The 20,163-nt window shown below is 48.0% G+C and overlaps 1 protein-coding gene across 1 annotated transcript in view; it reads right to left on the bottom strand.

Annotated features, from left to right (window-relative positions):
• The window catches only part of LOC132216800 (sialoadhesin-like), a 162,922-nt gene extending 145,536 nt beyond the window's left edge, over positions 1–17,386 (bottom strand). Inside the window, 5 exon segments of the mRNA XM_059666370.1 lie at positions 7,100–7,378; positions 8,790–9,044; positions 9,500–9,778; positions 13,318–13,677; positions 17,171–17,386. Of these exon segments, the coding sequence (XP_059522353.1) occupies positions 7,100–7,378; positions 8,790–9,044; positions 9,500–9,778; positions 13,318–13,677; positions 17,171–17,234 (1,237 nt within the window). The 5' untranslated portion in view covers positions 17,235–17,386.
• Between the last annotated feature and the right edge of the window lie 2,777 nt (positions 17,387–20,163).

Here is a 20,163-nt window from a genome sequence, read left to right as displayed (position 1 = left end):
TTGTCTACATTTGAATTTGTGACCCATGTTCTAAAGCTGTGGGTTTTTTGTTGTTGTTTTTTACTACCCTTAAGCCCTGTCTTCCAATAAAATCTTACTCCACTGGGCAAATAAGAGATGTACCTTTATCTGACCAGATGAGGGTTGTGGGACCCAGACCCCCTTGTTTGAGATCCCAGGGCCCCCTGGCATCATTTCTCATTTTAAAAATAGGGAAACTGGCTCCCAAGAGGGGAAAAGTGCTCTTCAAAGGTGGCCCTCCTCTGTGGGGAGTATGGGTGCAGGGGGTGTGGTAGCCCATCTGACTGATGAGGAAACAGGCCAGAGGGGTGGTGGCCTGAGCACCCAGCCAGTCAGTGCAGGGTCTGACTTCCTTACCCCTGTCCATTTTTCCTGTGCTGGCTGGAGGCGGCTGTTGCCACACTCGTGCCCTCTCTTTGGTTCGCAGGTGGGCATTCCCTCTGGCCTCCACTTAACATTCTGGGGTCCTAGACCCTGCCTCTCCCCCCACCAGATCAAGGCTGAAGACCCCAGTGATGACACAGCCCCAGCAGCACTCCTGCACCCCCTGCCGGCTCAGTGAATTAGAAGACAGAGTTGAAAACATCACTCAATCAGAGAACCAAAAACAAAAAAACAATGAAAAAACAGGAGAACAGCTTAAGGGAGCTGTGGGACACTGTGAAATATAACCATATTAGAATAGTAGGTGTGCCAGAAAAGGCAGAAAGGAAGAAAAAATAGAGAAGGTGTTTGAAGAAATAATGGCAGAAAGCTTCTCTAATCTGATAAAGGAAAAAGTCACACAAGTTCAGGAGGCACAGAGAACCCCAAACAAGAAGAACACAAACAGAGTCATGCCCAGACACATCATAATTAAAATGCCAAAAATTAAAGATAAAGAGAGTATTTTAAAGGCAGCAAGAGAAAGGGAAATTGTTACCTATCAAGGAGTTCCCATAAGGCGGACACGTGATTTCTCATCAGAAACTCTACAGGCCAAAAGGGAATGGCATGAAGTACTCAAGGTAATGGAAAGCAAGGATCTGAGACCAAGATTACTATATCCAGCAAGGCTATCATTCAAAATAGATGGTCATATAAAGAGCTTCCCAGACCAAAAATAAATAAATAAATAAATAAATAAATAAATAAATACATAAATAAATAAATAAATAAATAAATAAAAGTAAATTAAAAAAGAATGCTAAAGAAGTTAATCACCAACAAGCCAGCAATACAAGAAACTCTAAAGTGATTGCTGTAAGGGATTGCTGAGAAGAAGCAACAAAGAGAGAAACCTAGCCATACAGAATTAAAATGGCTATAAATAAGTAACTCTCAATAATAACCTTAAATGTAAATGGATTAAATGCTCCAATCAAAAGGTGTAGGGTAGCTGAATGGATACAAAAACATGATCCAACTATATGCTGTCTACAAGAGATGCATTTCAAAACAAAAGACACACACAGGATGAAAGTGAAGGGATGGGAAAAAATTTCCCATGCAAATAGAAAATAAAAATAAAAACCTGGAGTAGCAATACTCCTATCTGACAAAAGAGACTTTAAAATGAAGGCCATCACTGCAGACTGAAAGGTCCCAGGTTCGATTCCGGTCAAGGGCATGTACCTGGGTTGTGGGCACATCCCCAGTGGGAGATGTACAGGTGGCAGCTGATCAATGTTTCTCTCCCATCGATGTTTCTAACTATCTATCTCTCTCCCTTCCTCTCTGTAAAAAATCAATAAAATATATTTAAAAAAAAATAAAATGAAGGCCATCAAAAGAGACAACAAAGGTGCCCTAGCCGGTTTGGCTCAGTGGATAGAGCATAAGGGTCTCAGGTTTGATTCTGGTTAAGGGCACATGCCCAGGTTGTGGGCTCGATCCGCAGTAGGGGTCATTCAGGAGGCAGTCGATCAATGATTCTCTCTCATTATTGATGTGTCTATCTCTCTCTCCCTCTCTGAAATCAATAAAAATGTATTTAAAGAAAGAGAGAGACAACAAAGTTTACTATATAATACTAACGAGATTGATCCAACAAGAGTATATAACTCTGATAAACATATATGAACCCAATATAGCTGCACATAAATATATAACAAATCTTCTAGAGGACTTTAATGGGGAGATTGACAACAATACAGTCATAGTAGGGGACTTTAACACCCCTTTCACTTCACTGGACAGATCTTCCAGACAAAAACATAACAAGGAAATAGAGATGCTAAAGGTCACAGCGGATCAGATGGATTTAATAGATATTTATAGAATATTTCACCCAACGCAGCAGAATGTACATTCTCAAGTGCACATGGATCATTCACAAAGATAGACCACATGTTAGGACACAAAACAAGTCTCTACAAGTTCAAGAAGTTTGAAATCATATCAAGCATCTTCTCAGATCACAGTGGAATGAAATTAGAAATCAACTACAGTAGAAACACCCAAAACATTCAAACACGTGAGGCTAAATAGCATGTTATTAAACACTGAATGGGTTACCAACAAGATCAAGAAAGAAATAAAAAAACTTCCTGGAAACAAATGAATATGAACATACAACAATCCCAAATCTCTGGGACACAGGAAAAGCAGTCCTGAGAGGGAAATTCATTGCACTACAGGCATACCTCAAAAAACAAGAAAAATCAGCAATGAACTAATTAACCCTACAACTTAAAGAACTAGAAAGAGAACTACAAGTAAAGCCCAGAGTAAGTAGAAAAAAGGAAATAATAAGAATTAGAGCAGAAATAAATAACATAGAGACTAAAAAACAATACAAAAAATCAATGAAAGCAAGAGCTGGTTCTTTGAAAGGGTAAACAAAATTGATAACCACTAGCCAGATTCATCAAGAAACAAAGAGAGAGGAAACGAAAAAATAATATCAGAAATGAAAGTGAAGAAGTAACCACGGACACTACAGGAATACAAAGGATTCTAAGAAAATACTATGAATAGCCGTAACCGGTTTGGCTCAGTGGATAGAGTGTAGGCCTGTGGACTGAAGGGTCCCAGGTTCGATTCCGGTCAAGGGCATGTGCCTTGGTTGCGGGCACATCCCCAGTAGGGGCCATGCAGAAGGCAGCTGATCGATATTTCTCTCTCATCGATGATTCTAACTCTCTATCTCTCTCCCTTCCTCTCTGTAAAAAATCAATAATATATATTAAAAAAAATGGTTGTTGGATTTTGTCAAATGCTTTTTCTGCATCTATTGATATAATCATGTGATTTTTGTCTTTCAATTTGTTTATGTGATGTATCATGTTTATTGATTTGTGAATATTGTACCAGCCTTGCATCCTTGGAATAAACCCCACTTGATCATGGTGCATGATCTCTTTAATATATTGCTGGATGCGATTTTCTAATATTTTGTTGAGGATTTTAGCATCTATGTTTATCAGGGATATTGGCCTGTAATTCTCTTTCTTTGTAGTGTCTTTATCTGGTTTTGGAATTAGGATAATGCTGGCCTTGTAAAGAGAGAAGTTTGAGAACCGCTGCCTTATAGCATTTTATTTTATTTTTTATCTCAAGAGAAGCTATTTTAAATATAATAATATTACACGCAATAAAAACTAATATTTCAAGAAAAAATCATTTTAAGTATAATAATATTATCAAAACTGTATAATAGTATGATATCACAAACATTGTAGGAAATATTAAAAATCTGCCAATAACAGGATTATTACTATTATATTCTAAAATATTTTTTCTTCAGTGTCTATTTTTGTTAATCAGTTTATGTTGTTCATTATATTGCACAAATGAGTGAGACCATGTGCTGTTTATCTTTCTCCCACTGGCTTCTTTCGCTTAGCATGATGCTCAGAGCTGGTTCTCTGGCACTGGCCACATCCACAGGGTCTGGGGTCTCAGGTCCTGGAGGAACTAAGACGCCACGTCTGCCCTGGGGACGATGCGGCAGTACACCTCTGTGTTTGGGTGGAGTAATTCCTGTCACAGAAAGAAGAGATCTCTGAGCCCTGCAGCCTCCTCAGAACCCGTGCTGTGGGGCTCTATGGGGGCTGACTGTGCTGGGGCGTCTGTCCCCGGGCACCTCCCTCCCTCCACCCTCTGTTTTAAGTTTTCGCTGCCCTTTCCTGAGCCTGGAAGCACAGCCAGGGCTGGGATGGGGGCAGGTCCTGGGACCTCTGGGGCCTGCAGGACAGAATGTTCATAACCCACACTCACCTCATAGATGGGGCCTGCTGTCCTGGGGTCGGGTAGGGGGCCCTGTGCAGGGGGGAGAGAGGGCATCAGAGGATGGGGAGGGAGAAGCTGTCACTCTGCCTCCTGAGCAGCTGTCTTCACACATGTAGCCCAGCACCTGAATTTCAGCCCACACTGCACCCCCTCACCCTTGTTAGCCTGGGACCTTTGGCTGGTGCTCCCAGTGCCCATTCTGCTCCATGCTGGACTCCAGGGTTCCCCTCAGACTCTGTCCCTGCCCTGTTCACCACTGATGTGAGGGCCCCACTGGACCAGGGCAGGGCTCCCCTTGTGCTGGCTGTTCTGGGGAGGGGGTCTGTGCTGTGTTGCAAGGTTGGATGATGCCCCTGCCCTGAGCGTGGGTCACTGAGGCCCTGGGTGAGGGAACAGGGAGGGGATGGACTTACCCGGAAGGCAGAGGTTCCAGAGGGACCCTGGCCTGGGAGCAGAGACAGGAGGAGTTAGCACCCAGAGGGGAGGAAGCTTTGGCCTGTTCTCCCAGGAGGGTGTGGTTCTTTAGCTCCCAAGAGCCAGGGGTGAAACAGCATTTCCCTAGGGTGAGACCCTCTGGCCATTTCAGGGTCCAGTGAGGGGAGGTGGTGACACATGACACTGTCTACAGGTCAGGTTGACTGGCAAGCCGGGGTCCCCTGTGCAGAGTGGTGATGAGAATCCCCCTTGAAGCCTAGGGGAGGGTCAGAGGCTGAGGGACAAGGGCAGGGGTGGACACTGTGGGGCAGGCCTGGGGGCTCCAGGATGAACAGACACTCACCAGGGGTGGCCGCTGGAGGTGGGTGCTCTCGGACGCCATGCGGGTCACTGGCCCTGGGAAAGGTCAGACTTACTTGTGAGGGTGCAAGGGAGCTTTGGTGTCACAACAGGGGGCAAGGAGGGTCCCTTTCCCAGCAGAGGGTGGAGTCCTCTCTCCACTGTTTAGGGGGTATGGGCCCAAAGAGGGGAACTGACACAAGGTCTTAAGGACCCACGTTGACCTGGGCCCACAGGGAAAGGACCCTCAGGCAGATGGGGGTCTGGGAGGAGTTACCAGGGAAGGGGCTGAGGACCCAGGACAGGAATCCACCCCAAGGGTCTGACTTAGTGGAAAAGTCAAGGCCTGAGGGGTCAGCAGTGCCAGCCTCTCATGTAGCATCTGGATGAGTGTGGTGCCTGCTGTGGCCAGACCCGCCCCTCAGGCCTATAGAGCTACACTGTGACCATGGCCTTTCCTGTCTCCATCCACCTGAAGCAGAGGCCAAAAGGACACCACAGGTTCCACTGTCCTCCCATCTCACACATCAGGATTGCGGTTAATAAACTGGCTTCATGGGGGCATTTGACCCAACCCACTCTGTCCAGGCTCTTCCACCCTCAGCTGTGTAGACTTGGCCAGGATGACTTTCAGACTCTGAGGCAGCCCATCACCTCACCATGGAGGGTGGACTTAGATAAACAACAGGAGGTGCCATACTGAGCACTTACTACCTGCCGGCACAGCTGCAGGTGTGTGGAGGGAACCAGGACAATCCTGAGGGCACAGTTCCTTAACTGTGCCTCATTTATAGGCGAGGAAGCTGTTGAAGAAACCCCCCTGATCAGTAGCTGGTGCGGGAGGCACTGGGTGTAGGGAGTTAGGGACATCCATGGGGAAGATGGAGGCTACAGGGAGCTGGCCCAGTACCCTATGAGGAAGGTGCCTTTTTTCTCTTGGCCTGGGCAACACTGGGGGTCAGACTGGGTCAGGGGGCAGGATTAGGGTGAGGGTGAAGGAAATGCCATGGTACCTCCTCGTCCTCCTGAGATACAGGAAATAGCCCAGGGAGGCCCCCAAAGCCACCACGACGAGGACCCCGATCACGATGCCAATGATGGTCCCCACAGAGTAGCCCGTGTAGTTTTGTTCTGCTGAAAGGAGAAGGAAAGGGGGAGGGGGGGAGGCCCAAGTCCACTCAGGGGAAACCAGGAGGGGCCTTGCAGGGGGAGGCCTGGTGAGGGAGGAAGGAACTGCCACCTGGTCTGTGCTGTTTGGGAGTGTCAGTCCTCCTGACACCCCACTTCTGGCGGTTGCATCATTCTCTGGTTTGCACATTCGAAACCTTCCATTGGCTCTACCTTTGCACGTACTCTCACACCCACCATTCCCATGTCCTGGTAATTTTCCTCTTAACTCTTGTTTCCCTCACATGTTCTGTCTCTTACTCCTGTTTCTTCTTTTCCATCACTATGGACAGTTTTAGCGGGCGTCTTACCTGTCAACTCACAGCTGATGAGTAATAACAATGTGCTGAATGTTTTCAATGGCCCATAGGGTGGGAAATACTCTACTTTCGTGTCATCTGATCCTTCCACCCCCACGAGGGACAGGGGTGTTACCCCCATGAGCACAAATAGAATCAGGGATGGGAGGTGCTTAATAAATGGCTGGAGTCACAGAACTGGTGAGTGATAAATGACATTTTCACCAAGTTCTGCTTGACTTCACAGCTACTGACAACAGCATTTATAAAAATAACAATAATAATTGGTACACTGACTGAGTCCTGACTGAGCATGACCCTGGCTGAGGGCTTTAACTCATTAACCTCACAAGAATTATCCTAACAACGGTCTTTAGGTCCAGCTGTTTTATTCCAGTTTAGAGATGAGGAAACTGAGGCTCAGGTGGGTGAGAGCCTTCCCCGTGGTCAGACAGCTTAGACTCATAGAACCGAGACAATGACAAGATAAGCCGAATACTGGGGTCCGTACCCATGTGCTCTATAGGCTCTGAAGGAGGCTCCCACCTCCTCAAGGCTTTCATCCATTTCACCCCCTGCCCGTGAAATATACAAAGAGCTAGTGAGAGAGGTGGAGAGTCACTTACATTGCACATCCAACCTGAGGGGCTCACTTTTGCTGGAACTGACGGGGTTGAAGACCTCACACTGATAACCCCCAGCGTCCTCCCTCCTGACAGGGTCTATGGTGAGGGTGCTGTTGCCCTGGGACAGCTTCATCCTGTCCGTGAGCAGGAGATTCTGGTTCTCAAAGAGCCACCGGATGGAGATTCCCGTGTCATTTATGAGGCAGATCAGGACCACGGTGTCCTTATGCTCTGTGACTGTGGCATGGCTGGCTCCGATGGAGGGCTTCCCCACTCACTCTGTGGAGAAACCGAGGAGGTGACTGACTGAGAGTGGGCTCCTTTCCCAGAGATGTCAGCCAATCACAGGCCACAGTGATCCCTATAAAGGTCACCAGAGGAGGACTCTGATCTCTGCACTGTGAGGATCTTTGTTCAGGTGACAGTCTGTAAGGAGAGGGTTATACCTCTCCTCTGGCCTTCAGATCACGTCAGGGTGATCCCTGACCTGTCTCCCTGGTTATCTGAGGTATTAGCACCAGGTGCCTTATAGCGTGTGTTCAGCATCTTCATCACCAGGTGGCATTTTCCACCCATTGACTTTTGTGTGACTTTTCCCCCGACCTTTCTCTAACTTTCTAAATACACACACCCCCTTTCTAGTATAGTGGCTATTTGTAGAGATGGGAAGGCATTTCCCGTTTGTTAAATAATTTATTAGAGAATATAGCCCAGCCAATCTTCATGGCCTTAGGACCTGGAGAAGTTTCAATCTAAAGGATTTCTCAGTGTGAACTGGACTTTCACTTCCTGGCCTGTGGATTGAATATCAGGGAGAAGGAAGTCCCTAGAGAGAAGTAGTCAGGTTTAACATCAGGCTGGTACTCTTAGCGTCTTCAGTAAACTACACACCATGTGTTACTGCTCCTACTGTCCCCTGAATCTACCTACTTGTCAAGTAAGCACCACCATTCACTGCGCTCCATAGGAATGTCACATAGGCTCATATCACAGTGTTGTTCAACTGGTGACTTCAGAGCCAGGACACAGCTCAGAGGAGTCTCCCCTGTGACTCACTTTCTCCCCATTTCCATGCAGCCTGGTCTGAGGGAGGCCGTGGTGTCGATGGGTGACATGATTTCGCGAGTTGGAGTACAGGCCACCCATGCACCTTCACCACAAACCCCTGTCCCACCACAGAGGGCACAGAGCAGCCAGTCACCAGGTGAGCCTGGAGCAGAGCAGGGAGCAGGGGTCTGTCCTGCTTACCCCTCCTCAGAGGTGGTTTCCTCCTTTAGTTTGGGGAAAAGAGGTGAGCTTGTTCAAAGCCTTGTATGTTCCTTGTAGCACATGGAGCAGGTAACAGACAGCAGGTGACAGAAGGAAAGTGTTAGTGACAGGAGAAGCAGCTTGACCTTGAGGACCTTTGTTTTCCCCTCTGGGAAGCCCCTTCCATCCACCACCTGACTCTTTCTGGGGGTGAGAGAACCCCCTCCTCACGTTCCTAGGCTGCAGCCCCGCTCTTCCATGAGAAATCAGAAGAGCAAGGGAGGAGAGTCTATAGAGATGTAGTGAGAGGGCTCAGGGGAAGACTGTGATTTGCTTGTGTCCATGGCCACAGGATGGGAGACAACACCCGCCAGGCTCTTTTGTGAAAACCAGATAGCCCTGCACCCCACAGCCTGGTGCCGATGGTCCAGGAGGTACTTACCATACACTGTGATAGTCTTGATTATGGTCTTATGGAGACCAGAGACAGAGTTATAGGTGAGGCAGGTATAGGATCCACTATAATTTGCAGTGATGTTGGGGATAAAGAGCTCCTGTGTGGGTTGCTGGGAACTCCCATTGATAAGCCAAGAATACTGTGCAGGCGGGTTAGAGGCTGCCTGGCAGGAGAGTTTGAGGTTTGTCCCACGTAGGTAATGGGTGTCTGAGGGGGAAATGGTGGGGGTGTCCGGGCCATCTGGAGCAAAGAGAACAAAGCCACACATGATGTAATCAGAGGGAAGGGGAAGGTCTGGTCTGTGTAAGGGCCACACTCTCCCTCTGAAATGGGTCACAGCCTTGTTTTAAAATGTCCCACCCATCGCTTCTTGGTCTTTTGGCTAAGATCAACTGTAAAATGTCCCACCCATAGCCCCCTGTGTTCACTGAGCCTGAGTCTGAAACATTAAATTGTTTGTCCCATGAAAACTTGTTAACCCTGAGCCTTTCTAAATAGGAGTATCTCGTCCCCTCCTAGTCTTGGCTCAAGGCCGAGCCTTGCCAGTTGTGCCTGGGACAGGAACTCATGTCCCCCCTCGGTATTCAGAGTGGGGGTCTGTGTGCGTGGACCTGAGAGGGACGGATGTAGCCTGGCCTCTGGCAGTGTGAATTCATGTGGGCAACCTGGCCCAGGCAGGGAGAGACGTTACTCACAGACAACATTCAGGGTGAATGGGTCACTGCGGCCAGCACTCACGGGGTTCCGGGTTTCACACTCATAGGGTCCTGTGTCTTTCCTTGTGACAGGGAGTAAAGTGAGAGTCCTGTTGTCCTTGGACAGCTGCAGCCTGGCACTGGCGGGGAGACTCTGACTGTTGATCAACCACAGGTAGGTGGTGTCTTGAGTCTGAGGTTCACACGTTAACAGGACAGGGTCCTTGTGCTCCACGGGGAGGGGGTAGTTGCTTGTGATGCTGGGTTTGGGTAACTCCACTGTGCAGATAACAGAGAGAACATGGCCCATTGAGTCCTCCAAAGGCTTCTTCAATCAGAATTGGTGCCTCTCAGCCAACTTGAGTTCTTAAAGAAATAGGCAGGTCTGCATCATGAGACAAACAAATGCATGAGGAGCTGAGTGCTCAGAGATTGTAAGGCCACCTGCTTTATGTCTGGGAGAAACAGCATAGACTTTTTCAGGTGTCAGACAACTATCAGGGTTTGGTCACAGAGAGATGCAGGGCTGGGAGTCAGAGACCACCCGGCACCTCTCCTGGCTCCTCCTGACCAGCTGACTGTCTGGCTGATGTTGGTGCCTCACCTGGATGTGCAGGTGCTGAGTCCCTTCCAGCTACACAGACCTACATTGCCGGATCGAGATGTGTTTCCACTGAAGCCTCACAGTCCAGGGTTAACCTAGAGATGAGTAATGAAGGGCCACCCATCGTGGTTAAACCCTGAGAGGACTGGGTAGTGTGGTCCTGAACTGGGTGTCTGAGCAGAAACAATACACAGGAGACCAGAAGCAAGTCTGGCTGTGAGTTTAGTACCCAGGCTGCAGGGCCACGAGGTGTGGCCGTCTGCCCAGGAGTTCGCTGGTGACTGACAGGAGACGTGACCCCAGAAAGGGTAGAGCAGAGTCCAGGAATGACTTACAAAAGAGTGAGGGTCAGTGGGAGCTGGATGGCGGTGGCAGCGGAGCCAGGCTCTCTGTCCTTGGTCTTTAATGTCCTTTCTGCCACTGCAGAGGGCAGGGATCCTTCCTCAACACACAGACAATAGCACGTACAGAGGGGGGGCTTGTGGAGGTGGGGGAGCATGAACTTGCTGAAGATATGGCCCTCATGGTCCATTTGTGTTTGGCAGTTATGAGATAGATTTTGAGTTAAGCTGTGAAAGAATATGTGAAAATCACTCATGCCCCAAAGTTCTAATGCCAGATTTTGGAGGAATCTCTGTCTAGAGAGCACGAAGGTCATAGACCAAGTTCTGCCATCCAACCAGGTCACACTGTGACCAAAGAGAGATGCCACAGTGGGTTTGGAATCAGGGACTCCCTGGGATAGAGAGAAGGTGAGTTCTGCTAAGGGAACAGAAGTTACGGGGGGTTGGAGGGAGGGCGAGTCCAGGTGTCTCTGCTGAATAAAGGGAGGGATGACACCAAATTGGTCGAAAGGACATGTTCCATGTTAGTAAAGTTGGAGAGAAGGTCCCTCCCTGTTTCTATGGACAGTCAGGCAGATGGAGAGGAGCCCCCACACGGGCCTGTGACATATGTTCTTCCTTGTCTTTCTCACTCAGGAAACAACTGGAGTTTAGTCATATTCATTCAAATCAGGCAGCATCTGAGAGAAAGGAGAGTGGCTGGTGGATCTCACAGTCTGAGAGGATCCCACTCTGGGGTCAAGGTGTCATCACGAGGACACACGTGTGTGAAACAGGCAGTGAACCAGTCAGATGGTGCAGGGACACCAGGCCCATCTTGGGAAGGTCTCAGGAGCCAGTGAGAGGAATGGGAGCCTCACACCAGGACAAGTTTGTGAGTCACCAGTCAGGGGTGAAGTGAGCCCGTGAGCTTTTGGGGACTGAGACCTGTCCATCTGCCTTTGACTTCTTGGTTAAGTCATATAGAGAGAAGGTCAATGGTTCACATGCCCCTGTCATGTGCCTGTTCCTATTGTTGACCTCAGAGGGGAAGGAACCTGGATGGGGGCCCAGCAGCAGCTCTTTCTCCTGGTGACCTGGGAAACTAGCTCAGGATGGATCCAAAGCTGCTGTTCCTACTGCTATCTGTGTCCTCTCCTATTGCCCGGGAGGGTGGGCCTGGACACAGGTGTTAGCAGGACAATCTCCACAGTGGGTTGGTTAATCAGAGCAGGGCAGTGTGTCTGGAGTGAAGGAGGAGGCAGATAAGGGACATGGAAGGAGCAGATAGAGGCAGTGGGGGTTATGTGTGACTTCAAAGACCCCAGGGACCAAGAGCCCACAGCTGCCCCAGGGCAGGAGCAGTGCAGCCTGGAAAACCTTCCCACAGTGGAACAACCCCACAGTCACCAAGAGACACGTGGTCAGAGGGATGGACATAGTTCTCAGCACCTGTAGGGACAGGGAACAGGTGTGGCTAAAGCCTTTTAGGACTCTGCTTCCAGGTTCCAGTCTCTCTAGCGATTATGCATCATTCATTCATTCATTCATTCATTCATTCTGTCATCATTCACCATCATTCTTTCCCTCCTTCATGAAAGAGCAAGTGAGTGCTGGTGTAGGGTGGAGAGTGAGAAGGCAAAGTCCTTTCCTTCATAGCTAGTGGGAGTGGCGCCAACGCATCAGGAAACAAATAAGTGGTTTCAAGTCCAGTGCAGGGAGGGGTGGATCGGTAACCTGAGGGGGAAGGTCTGGGCATTCCCAGCAGTGACTCTGAATGTTATTGTAGGTAATTTGATTCTAGAGTAAAATTAATTCTGCATTTGCTTAATCACCAGACAAGAAAATCTACCTTGAGCTGGGGACTGCTAAGAACAAGCACTGAACCAATGGCTGGTCTCAGGTCCACAGACACCTAAGACCCTCGCGGTGGAGGAGAGGATGGGACTGTGGCTGTACAAGGACCTTGCTGTCTCTGTGGGAGCCTGATTCAGTGACTGTATCACACTGTGCCTCCGTTTCCCCTGAATAAAAACAGAACAAATGGTAAATGGACTCTGGATTACCATGTTGTCTGTGAATTGACCTTAAAACACTCATAAATACTTGACCACAAGCCCAGTATTGAGCAGACACTGACTTAAATGGACACTGCCATTATTTGCCTCCATGAGAAAGAATTCCTGGGCTGAGCCCTGGTGGACGAGGAGCTGTCAGGAGCATCTTCCATCCTCTGTTCCTTCCAGGAGACCTCACCTCCCTCTGGAGTCTCCTAAGTTGTTTAGAAGAGTCAGCTAATGATACGGGGTTTTTGTCTACCTGTGCTCTCCTGACACAGCCTTAGGTGAAGGACTAGGCTCTGTCTCAGTTCTTATGTGACTCTTGGGGCTGAGCCCTGGCTGGTGAGCAGAAGGAGAGCCACTGCTCCCACCCAGCCCTTCCAGGAGGTCAAACCCAAACTGACACAGGCTCCCCAGGTTCCCTGGAGTCAAGAGCCCTGGGACAGGGGTGTGGGAGGGGTTCCCAGGCTGAGCTTCTCTGTGAGGATTCCAGGGTCTCCTCAGGCCAGGGTGTGACCAAGCTCTGCAGGGTTTTCTCAGTGTCATGGTCATGGGGAGGGGGCCCAGGGACTGGACTGAGACTATGGTGAGTCTCCTTCTGTTGAGTTACTCCCATGAGACTTCTCTCTGTGGAGAATGTCTGCAGGGCTGTAATCTGTGAAGGGAACTCTAACTTTAGGAAGTTAGAGTGTGTGTCCTGCACTAAATGCCCAAACCCAGCCTGGGATATGATGCAGAGGAGGATGGAGACAGAGTCCAGGGCTGTCAGTCCTGTGTGTGAAGTAGAGTTCACCCCACCTGACACCCAGAGGTCAGAGAGAAATCACTTACGGTATACACGGAGCTGTCCAGTTACTTGTTTCTCCTGTAAATCTTTCCCTGTGGTTTTAAGGGTGTAGTATCCTGTGTCCTTCAGGGTGACGTTCTGGAACAGGAGGGATCCATTGGGGTATATTGTCTCTCTACCACTGTGTGCAGGCCCGGGGGTAGTTGTTTGAGTGTCTATTACATATGATACGATTTGACGGCTGGTGTCCACTGTTTCCCCTTTGTGCCAGGCAAAGCCGAATAGATTCCCATGCAGGTTGTGGACACGGAGAAGCACATCCTTCCCTTCGGCAGCATTGGGCGGCACTGATTCAACAGTGAGCTGGGCAGTGGTGGGCAGGCTCCAGAGGGTTACGAGAGAGGCTAGGAGGGAAAATAGAAATTGATCAATATTTGGAGCTCTGTATTGGGAAGGAGAGATGAGGCTTTGGGTCTTTAGCTGGTCTCTTCATCTTTAAGCCTTGGTCAAAGTGTGTGTGTGTGTGTGTGTGTGTGTGTGTGTGTGTGTGTGTCTCATTTGGTTAAGTTCAGCAGCATGGCCACCAGTACTTCAGCACCTCTGATCTTATTTCCTGTGTGTGGGTTTTTTTTTTTTTTTTTTTAATAATTGTAAAGAATTTCTGTGAATTTATTTGAGCCAAACTGTTGACATATGCTGGGAAAAAGAACCTCAACGAATTGAGATAATGCTCTGGAGAATGGCTGGTTACATCTTATTTATACATTGCAATCAAAGGAAGGGATGTAGGTAGGTTATATGAAATCCATTGGTGATAGACTAGAGCAGTGGTCAGCAAACCGCAGCTTTCGAGCCACATGCGGCTCTTTGGCCCCTTGAGTGTGGCTCTTCCAAAAAATACCATGTGCGGGCGTGCACATACAGTGCGTTCGAAACTTCGCGGACCATGAGCAGAAGTCAGTTTTAGGCCTTGGTGAGTCTATTTTGAAGAAGTGGCGTTAGAAGAAGTGGGGGGTGTTGGTCAGTTGGGCGACGGGAGACATGGCGCAGGTGGCCCGCGGTATACACAGCACGGGGGAGGTGCGCACGATTCATGCAGGAGTTGAGTGAGCCAGTCAGTCAGCAGTCTCATTGTGCAGTGGTTAGTGCTAGTTGCGTCCGCAAATTGCATGAGGGTGACAAAAGTACCTACTTGAAGCATAAAGTTACCTGTATTTTTCCAACCAGCTGCAAATCCTACAGGTATGTTTGTCATCAATTTAAGAATTGTAATTATTTTGTGTTGGTGGCTTTATTATTATAAAATGAAACTTATGTGCTTGGAGGGGTTTAAATGCCTAACCTTGCTAAATAATGTCTCTTGCTTACTGTTTATTTCCTTCATTAACACTCATGACAACTGCAATTATTTGATGTGACTATTTATTTATTTAAAGTTGATCTTCCTCACTAGAATGTAAGTTCCAGAAGGATGGCATGTTATCTCCAGCCTTAGACACATAATAGGCATTCCATAAATATATTAGTGTATTGAACTCATGTTGTTAGTACTAAGTTCACCATCCAAAATTATTTATTAAGTTAATAACAATGTACCTACCTATATAGTTTAAGTTTAAAAAATTTGGCTCTCAAAAGAAATTTCAATCGTTGTACTGTTAATATTTGGCTCTGTTGACTAATGAGTTTGCCAACCACTGGACTAGAGAGGCAGGAGAAAGCAAAGCGAAGCAAAGGGCGGGGGGGTGGGGGGTGGGGGGGTGGGGGGGGGGATCCCTGGGATTGGATAAAAGGAAAAATGATGGACACATCATTAGTTTGTGCCCCAGGGGCTCCAGAAAAAGGGAAGTCACAAGTTACCCAGACACTTCAAGGGTATGTTATCATAGATGCAAAAAGACAGATAGGCTCAGTTAAGGTAAAGGGTGACCTAGTCAGTGAAGATACCAGCCTAGGACATAACTGCCCACCATATCTGCTTTTACTTAAAGTTTAATTTCCGACCATTCTTAGGTTACTTTAGGTCTCTGAGTTTGTAAGGCTGCTATGCAGGCCTCCCCTGAGCTTGTCAGGCTAGCATTTGGCCCCTTTCGTCCACAAATCCCCCTTTTGGTCATAAATCAATCCAAGGGATGCATTGATGACCAACCTTCTGGTTGGACAATGGAGTCCCATGGTGCTAGGAAGACTCATTCTAGGATGTCTTATTGACAGCATGTCTTGCTGAACAGGTGGACCACTGGGGATGGGGCAAGACCATAAACTTAGATGGCATTCAAGATCAAATTATTAGTATTCAAAAGGGAGGCAGTCAGATCCTATATGTCCTTGTTAAAAAGTATTCTGGATCATTTCTAATTTTTGAGCCACCATAATCTGAGTCTTTTTGCTGTTTGTCAAGTTCTGTTTTTCTGCATCTAATATAACATTTACATACCAGGAACAAAAGTAACAATAATAAACCAGTAACATTGATTAGGAAGAGAAAATGTCTAATACTAGACAAGGAAAAGTCTGAGGGGAACAAGCATCCCAGCCAACGGAAAAACCCTTTACATCAGTTGTCTGGGTAACTTGTGACTTCCCTTTTTCTGGAGCCCCTGGGGCACAAACTAATGCGCTGGGGCCAGGACAGATACCACAGATTCCTTCATTGTTATCATGTTAATCGTTCCTGCACCCACCTAACTATGTGTCCATCATTTTTCCTTTTATCCAATCCCAGGGGTTTCCCCACTTTGCTTCCTAATGCTGCAACCCTTTAATACAGTTCCTCATGTTGTGGTGACCCCCAACCATAAAATTGTTTTCATTGCTACTTCATAACTGTAATTTTTCTACTGTTATGAATCGTCATGTAAATATCTGATATGCAGGATGTATTTTCATTGTTACAAATTGAACATAATTAAGGCATAGTGATTAATCACAAAAACAATATGTAATTATATACGTGTTTTCTGATGGTCTTAGGCCACCCCTGTGAAAGGGTCTTTCCACCCCAAAGGGGTCTCGACCCACAGGTTGAGAACCGCTGCTTTACATGTATTATCATATTTTTTATTAAGCTAATGTATGTTTTCATCCTTCATCCACTGTCATTTGTACCTTATGATATGTTTGGCCAGATGAGTTAAGACTCTACTATTTCATTATCTAGATCAGGAAGCTCTAATTTTTCCTCTGGCCAATTAATTTCCATAAGTATTTCCTCTGTTGTGAATACTGTTACCCAGGTGTCTGCCCTCAGACCCCTGCTGACACTCAGGAGTGTCCTTGGGAGACCCCCTCCCAGGCCACCTCCTCTACAGACCTCTGTCTTCACTTTCTGACCTGTCCCTGGGCTGTTCCCTGCATGGCATTGTGGGGACCTGACATCACATCTACATCTTCCCTTGTCTGCTTCCTCCCCATAGAACATGATCTTCATGGGGGCAGGGACTTGTCAGATCTTGTTGCACCCCCAGTGCCTGCAACAGGCTGCAAGTACCTGTGGGCGAACTAGTGAGTGTTGCAGGGTCCTGCACCTCCTGGGATGTATCTGACCATTCCTCAGCTTGGTGCTGAGGACAATGTTTAGTGCCACTGGTTACATTTCCTATCTCCTCATATAAATTGTTATTGTCAAAAGTTTTCAGTATTCAACTCTCAGTGATGAGTAAGTTGGGAAATGAGCAGCCATTGAGGTTTTCCTGTCCCTCACCACTTCCACATCATTTTCCTGTTACCCGGTCCCCTCCCCATCCTACTCTGCTCCCCTGTCTTCTCCTCTGAAGTCCAAACAGAAGCCTGCCCCCTACCCTTTGTTTTCTCTGAGAGCCTGTGCTCCCCAGGCATCCCCAGCTAGCCTGTGCCTCTCCTCCTCCCGTCCACCATCAGGTAATTATCCCCTCTCACCAGTCAGCAGAAGCCCCTGCCTGGGGTCAAGTCCTCTGTGGGCAGGGGCTGAGGGGGACTCCATGGTGTCCGCTGCCTGCTCTGTCCCTCCCTCTGTGGGAAGAGCTTGGATTCCAGAAATGCTCACAAGCACTGCTGTCCTGATGGGTGGGATGTGCTGTTCCTCCTCCCTGTGCACTGAGCCTCCTCCTGGGCCAAGATCACTTCCCTGGTCACATGGGCCAGGGGCGGAGTCTGTACCCAGGTTCCTCCCTGCCCTCCCCTTATTCCTGCCTCCCTTTTCTTTCCTCTACATTTGCTTTCCCAGTAACTGCTTTCCCTGTAACCTAGTTCCCCAGTGACTCCTCCCCATGTACACACAAACACACACACACACACACACACACACACACACACACACACACACACACAGACACCTTGCTTATATAGTAGGCAGTTAGGCCTTAGCAGAGTAGGACAATAGGGAGGTAGGGAAGGTCACTAGAATGGAAAGCCCAGGTACCTAGCAACGTGAAAAACTGGGCTGGGGCCTTGCCCCCTGGGTAACCTTTCCTCCCCGAGCATATTTTGGTTTTGCAGTTTAGGCCCTCTGACCTTTCATATCACTGGTCACATGGTTCAGACCCTCCCCTGACCTTCCCTCCCCTGGCATGCTCTTAGTCATGTGGGTTAGAGGCCAGTAGAGGGGAAATGAACAAGTTTACCAAAGAATAGCTCTTCAGCATTAAGCCCTCAGGACAATGAGGTTCTGACTGGCATCAGATACATCTTGGCTTCAGTTGTGTTTCAGCTGCAGGCACAGGGAAGCAGCAAAACCAGATGAGTGAGAACATCCCTGACATCAGGATCTACTGCATTGACTAATGACCTTTGACCCTAAAGGACACACCTGAGAAGCTGATAAATATTTTATTGGGATCCTCCCCTGAAACCTCCAGATAACTGCCCTCAAGAAGTAGGACCTTCTTCCAAAGTAAGAAGGAACTTGGCTTCTGAGGCTTATGCCTTACCAAGAAAGGATCTTCTCCCATAGTCCCAAGAGGGAATTTTTGGCTTACGGATCATTCCCAATGCCCCCCACCTGACAAATCCTAAATGAAGTCTATTTAGGGGAGTCACACTTTCATAACTTTATCCTAATTCACAATATAGGAGTTTAGACTTGCAAAAGCACGGTTTTGCAAGTATCTTAGATAATTACTAGTACAGAACCAGCATTTTAGAGCTCAAGGGTTAAAAATCCTCTTGCAGGAGCCACACTACATAAATAGGAATGCTAGGGAGGGGACCTGCCCGGGTTGGGTTCCATGGCCTTATTTCCCCCGACCCCCCTTAGTTCCATGATAAAGTATGGAAAGTAAGCCACTGCTTGACCTACCTAAGGTAAGTTAACGCTCAGGGAACCCTCTCCTGGTTCTTGACCTTGCACAAAGAAAAGAACCTATGGGGCCTTGAAAGTTAAATCCCTTTGGCCATGGAAACTAGAGACATTTTATTTCAACGATGTAGTTTAAGTACTTGAATGTCACAATGTATGACCAAGGTTGGAGAAAATGTTTCTTCTCCCAACTTTTATAGGGTGTGATTCTTAACTACTTTTATAATGTCCAAGGTATATACAAGGATATGTATTGTAACAATTATGGCTGTGTATTTTTTGCAAAGATTGTAGCTTCTCTATCGTGAGAAGGAAAATATTTTCACAAATTGTTTTTATTTTATAGGTACTAATAAAATGAAAGAAAGCCCCCCCCCCCCCCACACACACACAGAAGTAGGACACATTGCAGCTCTTTCTCTCTGGAGCACACCCATGCCTTTCCCTACCCCCTTCTTTCCTCAAGGCACTTATCTTTGTTTTCTCTCTCCTAAGCTCCAAGGGTCCTTCTTTTGCCGCTGTAACTAGTTTCCTGAGCCCATTTCTGCTACAGCTCACTTCTTCTACCTCTGTGACTTCCTAAATAAACTCTCTCTTATAATTTGAGTTCTTGACTCTGAATTCTTCTCTTAGCTGAACCCAGGTACCGAGGTTGCTGAACTGAGGGCCTAACTCTGCAGGTTAACACCTGGTGCCATGCCACCTCTCACAATTGGACAAACAGAAGCTTGGGGTGTATGTATTCAGGGCGTCTCCCACAGCTCTGTGTGGAGAGCACAGTAGCCTTCCCACCACCTTCTCTCATCCCCATTTGGCTCTTATCTTCAGAGCAGAAGCTTGGGGCGACATCAGGAATTCTGGTCGCAGGGATGCCACCCTGTTGTGTATGATATCATCACTGGAACTTTCTAAAGATTTCAATGCCCAGGTGACACCTTAGAAATGCTGCTTTGGCAGCTGCTCAGCCAGGTGGATGCCCAGCCAGAATGAGACCCTATGATGTGGGGATGGGGAATCCCCCTTTGTCCCTCTCCTGTGCACAGGGAGGGTCTGCAGATTCTGACTCAGAAGGTGTTTGGTGGACCCAACAGTCTCCATCTAACAAGCTGTCAGGAGATGCTGATCATACTGGCCTCAGAGCACTTTCAATGGCAAGGATGATGGGGATCCCTGCTCCCTAAGAGGACAACCTACCCACTTAACCCCACCCTTGTCCTGTGCTGTGTCCTGGCCATTAGTCTGTCTGTCTACACAGAGAGCCCAAGGGATTCCCAAACTGAGGGGATGATTTATTTGTGTGACACAGAAACCCAGCTGGGCACCACACCTTCCCCGTGTTCTCAAAATGCTGGGGAGGTTGGATTTCCTCCCAGCAGGAAGGTCACAGAGGTGACTTGGGGTGAGAAGGGGTCGTCTGAGTGATGACTGGTGAGGGGATCCACCTTCTGTCTTTGGGTGTCACCAGCCTGTTTTCTGCTTCCAGGGACAGAGTCCAGGACCAGGATTCTTGGTAGGACCTTCAGTGGACTGGGGGTGGGGGGGTTAGGAGGGAGGACTGGGAGGAGGAGACTGTAGTGGGAAGAGGGACTGTGGTGGGAGGTCATGTGGCTGTGAG

The sequence above is a fragment of the Myotis daubentonii genome, chromosome 15, assembly GCF_963259705.1.
Source record: "Myotis daubentonii chromosome 15, mMyoDau2.1, whole genome shotgun sequence".
NCBI classification, from domain to species: Eukaryota; Metazoa; Chordata; class Mammalia; order Chiroptera; family Vespertilionidae; genus Myotis; species Myotis daubentonii.
This window is presented reverse-complemented; position numbering and strand designations above follow the sequence as displayed.